General features: G+C 34.6%; 1 protein-coding gene across 2 annotated transcripts; it reads left to right on the forward strand.

Moving 5' to 3' along the window:
• Positions 1–197: 197 nt before the first annotated feature.
• On the forward strand, positions 198–11,949 carry LOC120345995 (kelch-like protein 7). 2 transcript variants are annotated; one of them, XM_078115033.1, is made up of 12 exons: positions 198–303; positions 879–999; positions 2,197–2,350; positions 3,612–3,832; positions 4,083–4,229; positions 6,408–6,516; positions 6,861–6,964; positions 7,787–7,955; positions 8,252–8,413; positions 8,842–8,976; positions 9,352–9,499; positions 10,598–11,947. In XM_078115033.1, the coding sequence occupies exons 1-12, from the start codon at positions 248–250 to the stop codon at positions 10,707–10,709; spliced, it is 1,638 nt and encodes a 545-aa protein (XP_077971159.1). In that variant the 5' UTR covers positions 198–247; the 3' UTR covers positions 10,710–11,947. The 2 variants fall into 2 exon arrangements, with proteins under 2 accessions (XP_077971159.1, XP_077971160.1); XM_078115034.1 differs by lacking the exon at positions 9,352–9,499 and having other exon boundaries at positions 10,598–11,949.
• Positions 11,950–11,971: the final 22 nt, after the last annotated feature.

Consider the following 11,971-nt stretch of genomic DNA (forward strand, 5'->3'; position numbering starts at 1 on the left):
ATAAATACGACTGGTTGATTACGGTACTTGCGTATAAAACAAGGTTAAAATCCAATGCAGTCATAACATATTTGTCATTGTTCAAAGGTTGTAATTGTGACTGGATGGAGATGCTATATCACTGTGTCAGGGCATTACTTTAGCCAAATTTTAAAATTCAACTTGCCTATTCAAACATATGTATTTATACTTTCAGTTATTCTGCTATTTCCGTAACTGGTTATTTTGTGATAGTGTCGATTGCAACATGGGGGATAAAAATCAAATTGAACATAATGGTGTTTTATCTCAATCATTGGACAGGTCTGTTTGACATTCTGGTTTTATTACAACATTTCACATAATTATTATTCAATTGTAAATCAAGGTTTCAGTATTATCATTTTGAAAACCTATGTTTAATTAGAATTTTGAAACATTTTAAGTTTATCCTAAGTAGTCTGCCCAATTGATAATTGAATGTTAAAAATTCATTAACTTAAAATAGCATAGAAAAAGTGTAATAAGGCTCCACAAACCAAACAAAATTATTAAGTAAAATAAAATTGAAATTATTTAAATGAATTTCATTCTATGGATGCTTCCTCGACCTTTGACCCCCCAAAATTTTTTTTTATACTTCATTATTGTTTTGGTTTTTGATGCTCATGGAAACTTCCATATGCGACTGTACGAACACAATCTCACAGTATACATTTGTGCATCGCTACCATTCACAAATTTATACCTGGCAACTATAGTAAGAAAAGAAAATTGAATTATGATCGAATGTAGACTTCAAACACTGTAGATATTATCATAATAAAGGATAAGAAATCCTTTCGATCTGTTTATTCTGACTACATGTCATTCACCTATTCATGTTTTTGTCATACTAGTTTTCGGAAGAGAGGAATCATGTGTGATGTAACAATCATCATTGGAGAAGAAGAATTTCCTGCTCATAGACTTGTTCTATCAGCTGCTTCAGAGTATTTTGAAACCATGTTTAATGTGGAGGTATGATATATCTTCAGTTTTTGTCCACTACATTAAAGTGATATTTACGTGAAATTTTAGAAGATGTTCATAAATATCCTGAAGAGGTGAATAGATGGCACAATCATCTGACAGGATACAGCTTCTTGTTCGGTTACTCATCTATGTCAGATAGTATTATGTGAAGGGCTTAACCTATTAACTGCTTTAAATTAATGTTTCAAATGTACGTCTTCGGGTGGTGGGAACAGCAGCATCCAATCGGCATTTGCATGAACTATCTTACACTAATGAGAAGTCCAAATTTCTATTTATGACGCATCTTTGTAAGTGTTAGGAATACGCTTGTCATCGCGCCTTCGATCACCCTACATAGGTTAAAAACTGACAGAGAGATATTTATGTTGCAAGAGAAGAGGCTGTTGCCTGCCATAAGATAAATCATTTTATCTCTTCCCCTCTTCCTCAAGATAAATATGAAAATTGAATCTGACCTTGTTGCCAGAAATTACTGAATTGTTAAAACATTAGAAATTTACTTCTCCTTCAATGCATGTTTAAAATAGTATTTGACTTGTTTGTAGTAAAATATTTGAGCACAGAAATTATGTAATTTATGAAATATAAGCCAGTTCAAAACTATTCATCTATATCTTATGTGTAATCCGTAATCAGTAGTTTATTTTCTCCCCCTACTGAAAGCACACTTGATGTACAAATTGCAATAAATAATGAAAAAGCGTTTCAAGGTGAAGGAAGCTGCGGTGAACCAAATTTGGTTATCAAGTAGCGGCACTGATAAGAAAGTCTAACAAGAAAATAATTATTAAATATCGAACCATATTGTAAACGTTATTTGGAAAAAACAATAATTAATTCGAGGCATGTCGACCTGGAATGCCCAGTAGTTGCGGATTTCTACAACAACAACGAAAAATGACTCTGTCGACAAACAATCTAAGTAACCGTGACAAGAGAGTGATTCACGTAACCGCTGGTTGGTTGCGACTCTCTCCATCGCCAAGTCCGAAAACAAATAACTAACTAATCCCATACCCGACATGGAATGGTAACCGGACGAGAGGCCATGGTTCGCCTTATGGTTGAGCCGTCCTATTGGCTTTCCTCGCCCCCAGGATAAATATGTAAATCCTATCTTGTAAATCCTATCCTAGGAGCTGTGTTGTATTGGAAAAAAATTCCCATTTGTTGTTTCAGATGAAAGAGAATGTGACAGGCAGAGTTGAAATGCAAGATATTAGTGTTCCCATATTCAAAAGTTGCCTTGAATATGTTTACACTGGATTGATCAACATTCATGCAGATAATGTTCATGAGTTATTGAAAGCAAGTTCACTGCAACAGATACAAGGTGAAATTGTGTAGTAGAAAACTTGTGATTCAGATATTTACGGTATTTCCTACGTGCATGAAATAATGTACAAATAAACAGTGAAAATAAATCAATTGGGAGAAAACAAAATAACAGACCTACAATAATTTGACTGCAATAGGCGAGGAGTCACAAATAAACTCTGAAGTTATCGTCAGCGACACCTAAATTGCTGTATACAGCATCAGATGACGTCAAATAAACAGTATTTAAACATATTTTTTTGAATGAACACGATTTGGAAAATGTTGATGTAATTGAGAGAGCCATTCGGAGAAAAACAATGTTTAAATTGTCAGTGTCATGCTCGGGTCAGCGCGGTAACAACTGTCGTGCTTCTGACAAGCATGATGCTACCTTGTGTGATTGACTTTTTGTGGACCATTTGTGTCTATTATCATTTGTCATTTCCACTTCAGGCAGTCACTAATACTATTTTAAAAGAACCCAAATCTTTCTGGTTTGCCTATGCCAATGGACGGTCCACGTAACCGCTGGTTGGTTACATTACAGCTTCCCCCACCTTTAAGTCTATGTATCTGAAACAAATAACTGGATAACCAATCCCATACCCGACATGGACTGGTACTCGGACGAGAGGTCATGGTTCGCCATAAGATTAAGTCGTAGTAGAGGCTTTCCTCTCCTCCGGATAAATATATAAACCCCCTTCCCCCCACATTAAATATGCTCTGGTTAAAGTTGCAGTCATGGTGTTTTACCCTACATCCTCTGTATAGTTGGGCCTTTTACTCTCTCACCTTGGTGGTGAGGTGTAGGCTTGAACCATGAACTCTTAGTTTAACTGTGTCCATGTTCATGAGGACTCAAACTCGAGTTTGGTAAGTTGTGTCATCATGGGGGAAGATTTTATTTTAAAGATATTTGTTGAAATCTGTCATATTTTGATTTAGGTAGTATACGATAGGTTTTTCCTTATTTATTCCAGGGGGGGGCGCAAAGTAGTACAGCAGTAGTTTTGCGAACCATAGTTTCTTGTCTGCTTACTAGTCGATGTTGTGTATGTGGATTGGTCACCAGTTAGAATAGGATAGGATTTTCATATTTATCCCGGGTGAGAGTAAAGTCAATAAGACGACCCAATCACATGGCAGACTATACCTCTCATCCGGTTACCCACACAGGGTGATCAGAGATGCGGTGGCAAGCGTATCCCTAACAACAGGCCAAGACTGTGCCAGATTCAGCTTCGTGGGAATTAAATTTGATTTTTGTTCAGATTTGAAAAAGCTTTGTCTGAATTTCATGCAAGAGAATTTGAGTGTGAAAACCTGCATGGAATCATTCAACATGTCAAAGCTTTATGAGAGTGATGAATTGAGAGAAAGTGTTGAAGGTTTCATGATAAAAAATTTTGAACGAGTCTCAAAAAGTTCCGACTTCAACAAGTTCATGGATGAGGCATTCTTGGGAAAAATCTTGGCTTCAGATAAATTGAAGGTTTGGAGAAGAATTGTTCAATGTCCTAGTCTTTAAATTTGGATGTATGTTTTCCATAAAATTTCTGGTACTCCCGTAGTGTGTGTACTAGGTGAGGGTTAGGCCATAATTTTTTTCGATTTTCCTTCTTTTAGTTCTATTACGAGTTCGGGAACTGTCTGTTAGCCGAGTGAATATACCCCCTGGCCCACACATTTCCAGAGCACCCTTTTTCCAGCCTAATACTATAATTTCCACTATTGCATCACAGATACCAAACGAGAAGATTTTGTATGAAATCGTGATATCTTGGATTAAATATGATGAGGAGAATCGTGAAGAACTATTTCCACAGTTATTTCAGCAACTGAGATTGAGTCTTTTGCCCGTTGAATATTTGTATGCTGTCATGAGTGAGGTGAGGTTTCGAATTCCTGTGGTATCTACATGCTAATATGCAGTATACACTATAATATACACCAGGGGTTTTCAACCTGCGGAGAAATTGTGCGGCCACCGGAGAAGTGCCAATTTTGAATGGTGTGCGCCCCATAAAACAAGTTTTTGATTTGGCGAGTAATTGCAATCCCTATGCGTTGCAAAGCCTATACCTAAGTCCTATATCTGAGCATGTGCGAAGCAAACAGCGCATGTCATAAGATCAACAAAATCAAGTTTTTGTGCCTGCAACTACCAGAAAGCCTAAAGTGCGGCCCACGGTTTTACCCAGTTATTCGTATCTGGCTCACTTTATTGAAGCTTGCACCTTTCTGATATACACTATTAATATATGAGTGGGAATGAAAGCTTTGTCAGAATAGGGGGTTAATTTTTCCTGTTCCCATTTGTGATATTACACTAAATATCTTTGCACATTGTAACTAGGTATTAAAAGCTAGGTAAGCTAACTTGCTGATGAAAAATTAAATAATCGACTATTATTACAATGCTTTGAACTTTGCTGTCTAGGGAATACATCTACTGTCTTATACTTATATGTAGTTACATACCGTAATTGAGAATCAATGATTCCCATACCCGGCACTGGACGCTAACCGATTGGCCTCGGTTTGCATATAAATGAGCCATCTTATCAACTTTCCTCTTCATTGGTAAAAATATGAAAATCTCATCCTATAGCGTGTACAAGCTAATTGCTCATCGCCTGACAAGAAAGAATGGTTCATGTAAGCATAGCTTACTCCATTAGCCACATGCATTTACATTGATTAACTGGTAAGATATATGTGAGAGGCTTGTGTGATTGTCAATTCATGGTTGCGTTTTTTTATTTTCTCCATATAGCTCTTGTATCATGTACATATGTTCATTGCTGACATGTGTCTGTACTGTGTCCAGTATGCTCCCGAACTTTTAATTTCATGGGGTGTTTTCTAATTTACGGTGTAGATATTTTGCTATTGAAGATAAAACTTTTTGTAACCTATGAAAATGTTTTATATATTTGACTGACTATCTGCACTGGTATATAGGCCTACAGTACTTCCTGGATGGTCAAATACAATTATATTCGAACAAGAAATTAAAGTGGGGTGTCACCTTAAAATTCGGGGGGTGTAGGGAAATCACAGCCTGTGACAACTGTATTCATATTTCATGTAGTTTCTCACAACAGCAAACATTTACTTTGAGTCAATATTTAATATATAGTGCTGGATTGTGCCATTCACTTATCCTTTTGTAAAGGTAGATTGTCTAAATACATCTTGGGCTGGCGATTATTTAAACACATCCTGCAAGTCTAAATTAGGAAGATGTTGTGTTTCCAATTCTAATTGGTGACGCCTTAACTGATTGTGTAAAGCTTATCATATTGTTACTCGTAGTATAAGTAAATATTTTTCAATTTATGAGGAGAACACTTTAACCAATAAACACTTGTTGATTTTAAATGAATTTATGTCTCGCAAAATTGATTGTGTACACAATATCATAATATGTTATGTTACATTACCTAATTCATATATTCCAAAATATATGAATATATATTTATTAATTCAGACTTATTCAGGCATTTTGCTCAGAGCATGTCCATGTAGTGCAATCCCTATACTGCATGTCCATGTACAAACAACCACTAATATTCGATGATATGAAAGGAGCTATTAATTTTGGAAGGGATGGAATCTATCTGGATTGACATTACCAAATTTATCACACTATTATTATTTATTCTCGCCAGCTAAAATTTTTAATTTTTCTCACTTTCTATATTATAAAATTCAATTAACTGAATGTTTCCGATGATTTTTCTATTTCTATGCAATGATTACATGTCATTATCATGCGCAAAAAATTTTTGTTGGAGAAGTAAACGATCAAACTAACATCAAGTCTCAGAAAGTCAATATCCTCACGTGTCTCAAACCCATTCAACACATACGATGTATTGTCATTTTTGTTCAATCATTTGCCTTACTTCCTACGAAAGAATGACAATCAAAAGCCATTGCTACATTTTTATATTATACTCAACTTCACGGTTTACTGCTTTGCATGTATACTAATCTATAATGAAGTCATATATAGAATTTGTGTAAAAATTGTTTTGTAATACATTATCGGTTATCCACAGAAAATTGTAAGGAAAAATGAAAAATATGTGAAGATGGTACAAGAAGCCATAGCACAGATTCATATGGGGAAAGTGACACATATGAGAAGATTGGTAGATAATTCAAAGGGTATGGAATTTTCTGAATAGCTCTTAGATTTAACCATTGGTTCATTTGCATCCCTATTATATTTGCGAATGTGGGATGTAAAAAACTATTATTAGAATATCTTAATAATGATGAAAAGCCTATTATTGTTGGTGATGAATCGCAGGCTACACTAATATATATTCATTTAAATTTTGTTTTATCAGAATAAAGCAAAGTTGTGAGCCTCTAGATAAAATAGTTAAATTTACTGATAGATATCAATAAGTCACCTTCGAGTGAGATAATCAATATAAAAATCGCGAATATTTTCCTATTGTGCCAAGCTCACAAACTAGACAGTTTACTATCCTTAACATTTCCAGGGAAACGACTATTGATAATGAAAAAGGATGTGCAGTTGAGCGAACAAGAAGTTCTGTGTTTTAATACGGATAAACTTACATGGAATAGTTTTCCAAAGCCGGAAGTAAGATAATTTTCTGTATTCTGTAGCTGTTTCAAGTGCTCTTTCATTTCAATAATGGTGTAATATATCAACAGAGGTGTCAACTCACATAAAACATGCTTGAGACAATGTGATTTCTTCTTGCACAAACCATTCCTCGCAGAAATCAACCTTGTGGTTTTACAAATGGTTATTAGTTTTGCAATGGGAGCCGTATTTAAATAGTTAGTACGTTGTGCCAACCACTTTGCTAAAAAAGTTATCAAAATAATCCTAAGTTTTTATCGCCTTGTAAAAATTATTTGTTTGTATATTCTAAATTAGAGTTTCTCAAACTTTTTTAGCCCGAAACACCCACACTTTTTATCTCGCCTCGCGTAAAAACAAGAAATTAGAAGGTAAATTTGATGGGTGGTTTTCAAAAAATTCACCTATGGTAAAATTAAAAAGTTTGCTGTAAACTTGACAATTTATAAATTAGGCTGACAGGAAACGATATTGAACGGTTAACAAAAATGCCATGCTTTCCAGAATGGCATGAGGCCTGTCTGCTGTCCGCCTGTTTAAATAGCAAGACTTGTCTGCCTGTTTGTCACTAGTTGGTAAACAATTTTCCTGCCCAGAGTCGCCGATGTATAACTGAACTCACCATGGTGACCACTTTAGTCGCAATTTCCATTCCTGTTCTACCAAACGCTCTGTAAATGCTTACGGAACACAGTTTGAGAAACGCTGATCTAGATCATAGTTGTTATTCAAAGTTTTTTGAATGCTGAGTGTGTCAGATAAATGTTAGGTACCAGGCAAAGGCTAGTTTTCAAATTCATTTATACTTTTTTTAAGGAATCAACTTTCTCTGCTGTTGCATGTGCTGTCGTGGATAACAAACTTTATGTTGTTGGATCCAATCTTGAATTGGGCATTTTGGATTTGAACAATAATAGTTGGTCTACTAGGGCTGGGGTTGATGATGGTGTAGATAGAAGTAAATTTGCTCTTGCCGTTCACCAAGGTTGCTATTATCAACTGTTCTGGGCCAGTTAATATATTATTACTATGTAAAGCAGTTTCATTGATGTTTGTAAATATGATTCTGGTCAGTTGATCGGATATCAGATGAACAACAGAATACTGTAGTTCAATTTGTAATGGTCTTAGTATATAATACAACCATAAACTGCTCTAGGATAAACACTGAGCAATATTATATTTCAAATTGCTTACCCAATGCTCAATTGAACAACTAAATAGGATAATTTTCTGCTACATATCAAAGAAAAACTCCATTGTTCAAACTTCTGCTTGCAGGAAATTTATATTTGGTTGGGGGAACAAGGATAAAAGGCATTTACAGGAATTTTTCTGGCAGCACCAATGAAGTCACCAGATATTCTTTGAGAACCCTGAAGTGGCAGGTGCAATCCAACATGAAAGAAGCAAGAGTTTCTCCCACTGTGAATTCAGTAGGAGGTATATTTCATTTGTTTGAATTAATGTAATTTCGTTCATGCAGCAATTTGGTTGTTAGATATAACCAGTTTGGGGGCTGATAAACTTTGATACTCTGTGCTTTTTATTGTTTGAGATATTTTATCTTTTTTTATTTAATAACACATTTAATGTAATTTTCCAGATATTGAAACAGTGTACAAATCCCAACACCAAATCACTGATCGTTTGAGTAAGAAATAGAGCCATGGGTTCTCAATCTCAATAATTTTACTCAGTTCCAAGTCAAGTCAAGCAGATTTTCTAGTTGAGTTTTAAGTTGAGCCTTTGCGCCAAGGCCCTACCTACCTACAATATGTATCATATAATACGCATATAATCTTTAATAATTTTATTCATTTCCAAAATTTTCTTCATCTAGTGTGTGATTAATTTTTATCTCAAATAAGGTGCTTTGTATGCATTTGGAGGTGGACAAGCTCCTGAAAAATATTTCAACAATGTTTGGAGTTCAATACAAGATTGTGACAATAGCAGTGACATCAAAGTTTCTGCTGTAAAAGATGGCTTGATCTACACTATTGGTAACTATTATTTTTGAATGTATTCTCAGACTCTGTAGAGTTACTTCAGCATATGATCTGATTTGTGTTTCTCGATAAATAAAATAAAATAAAAACAATTAATCAGTATTTAGTTATCAACTCAGTTGCGCCACCTTGTGAAATGAAATTGAATGGCTAATTACAAATTCAAATTAATTCAGCGTGAAGCTAAGATGATATTCCAATTTGCGAGTATGAGTTACTCCGCTCACAAACAGTTTATTCGTGATGAGAAGAAAGTCACTACAGCAGCAATATATTCAATATTGTAAAGTTATTTACTGTCATTTACTCATATGCATTGAAATTCTGCTCCCTCTTGGTAATTCAGATAATTTTACTTAATAAAAACAGGCCAGCGTAATATACATTCTCAACCTGATGTATTTTTGAACATCTATCATCCAGCTGATAATTTTTGGAGTTGTCTGAATGGCTTCACCCTACCGCCAGACATTTCAGGATTTTGTAACATCAGTGGTGAATTATACTTTGTTTGCAAGTATGTTTTTTCAAGAAGTCTGCAATTACCAAATTCGCTGTCAGTACTTTGTGCTTACATGGGGTTTAATGGATAAAACTGAAAAAAAAATATTCAAATGCGATTTAACTGTTATTTTGTCAGCTGTATTCATTAAGAGTAGAAAGCTATGTTTTAATACCCTAACAAGGCAACTTTTCACAAATCTTAATTTAAACAAATGTGAATACCTTTTGCTTAATCAAATTGACGTAATTCATAAAATAGCAAAGTTGCTACCTAAAAATTGACTGGGGAGAGGAAAGCCTATAGGATGTTGCAGTGTGAAAGTGTGGTTCATCGTGCTAAGCTTTAGGAATACGCTCGACCCTGCACCTCTGATTGCTGGACTCCTCGTTGTCATAGGGTGGTTCACGTAACCGCTGGTCGGTTATGGCTTCCTCCACCATCAAGTCCATGCTTCCGGAAACTTTAACTAACTAATCCCATATATGACCTGGATTGGTAACCGGATGAGAGACGGTGGTTTGCCAAATGGTTGAGCCTAATTATCGACTTTCCTCTCCCCTGGGATTAATATGTAAATCCTATCGTAATCCTTTAATGGACCAAAGTCACAGACTGTAACAAGCTGAGATAGTTCAGCAGGTATTTGTTCATACATATATACTTTGGTGGTGAAAGAAGTAGCAACTGGGCGGTAAAGTGAACCAACTACAAGCTTTTTTACACAAGATTTTAACATGGGACCCACACAATGTAATCAACGGTACAAAAATATTTGTTAGGATGGGATTTACATATTTATCCCGGGGGAGAGGAAGCCGTAACCAGCGGTTACATGAACCACCCTACGGCGGCGAGGAGTCCAGCAATCCTCTCGCACATAACTATCTCCACATGGGATTCAAACCTGCGAACCCACCCAGAGCAATCAGAGGTGCGGTGGCGAGCATATTCTAACGCGTAGTACGATGAGCCACACAGCCGCATACATATAAATTTGCTCTTTATGAAATTCATTCATTCTGCAACAAAATATTATTTCTAAAGTTTCTATGGGCAAACTCGTTTTTTTTTAGAATCATTTTTAACTATTTCTATAATTTATATTTTAAGTGATGGTGAGCAGAAATGTTCAATCAGAAGAATTGATCTTGAAAGGAAGTCTTTTATCATCGTCTCACAAAAGTTTGAAAATTGGAAGAATGTTTGTTTGGTTGCTTATTAAGTTTTTGTCATAACAAGTTGCTTAATCAGGCTGATATTTTTTTTATCCTTGAACTTCTCTAATGTTTATCAAATAGGAATTCTCTTGCATAGTCTTGCACCTATATTTACTCATTCTTAGTTTTATCAGTAAATTACATTTAAATCTCTCTTAGTTTTAGCCTATTTTATAATTTTTTAATTCTTACATTAAGCTAATATGAAAGTTTCCATCAGACTTTATAGAACTATTAAACAAAATAATAGAGATATGATAATGCCAGTTTTTCTAATTGTTCCTAATGTTATTATTTCTGTTCAAGAGCTGCCTATTGCAGAAATGATTTGACATAATGTTTTTATAACTGATCAATAATACTCTTTACATTCTAATATATCATTTGCTAACCATTTTATGGAATATCTGTTTACTTTTACTTTGCTCATAATTTAACTTTGTCTTCTTATCATTATACGCAAACCAATTTTGTAGCCTACCTTACTTGGCAAGGTTAAAACAATTTTTCTACTACCGTTTTCATTGCTATAAGCGCTTGTTAATAAAGCACATGTATCTTTTACATCATTTATTTACTTTCCACCGATGGTACATGTAATTTGAGTCATGTTTCAGGAGTTAATTCAATAAAACATACATGTATATCAGCTCCAAACAACATTGATACAATCCTTGAGATTGATTTAACGATGTTGCTGAATTTTATTAAAACTATGTTCTTAAGCTTAATATGATTTGTGGTTATGTTGTCAGAAATGTTTAACATTTTTTAAAATTCTAAATTTCATTTACTATTTCCTTATTTTAAATTTATGTATTCAAAATGTACCAGTAGCGCAATGTAGATATTGGATGCAATTATTAGCATATGTCACACGAGTTCTCAAACTTTTGTGTTATGGATTCATTGAAAAGTATGACTATTATTTACAGAGCCTCTGAATAAATTTGTAAAATATAAAACAAGGAACGCATTGTTAATTAGGTACTGAATAATGTCCCAAAAATTTTATTTACTCAAATTCAAACTGCTGATAATTTGATTTGTTTAAATAAGTCTGGTAGCGTTTTTGTATTCTATTATGTCTTGATTCATTTTTGACTTAATGTAAAACAGATTGTTGTTGTTGTAATCTGCAAATTTGCAGACTTGGATATGTTTGGTACTGTTTTTAGGATGCTAGGGTTATTACTAGGGTTTTTCATATTTATGCCAAGGGAGAAGAAAGTTGGCAAGATGGGTTATTCATACAGTGAACAACAGT

Source organism: Styela clava, chromosome 8 (assembly GCF_964204865.1).
Source record: "Styela clava chromosome 8, kaStyClav1.hap1.2, whole genome shotgun sequence".
Classification (NCBI taxonomy): domain Eukaryota; kingdom Metazoa; phylum Chordata; class Ascidiacea; order Stolidobranchia; family Styelidae; genus Styela; species Styela clava.

Excerpts from the sequence above, each read along its gene's own strand:
- LOC120345995 (XM_078115033.1), top strand. The coding sequence starts at position 248 with ATGGGGGATAAAAATCAAATTGAACATAATGGTGTTTTATCTCAATCA. Across the intron at positions 304-878 it reads TTATCTCAATCATTGGACAG|TTTTCGGAAGAGAGGAATCA; the intron begins GTCTGTTTGACA and ends TTGTCATACTAG. Across the intron at positions 2,351-3,611 it reads TTCACTGCAACAGATACAAG|ATTTGAAAAAGCTTTGTCTG; the intron begins GTGAAATTGTGT and ends ATTTTTGTTCAG.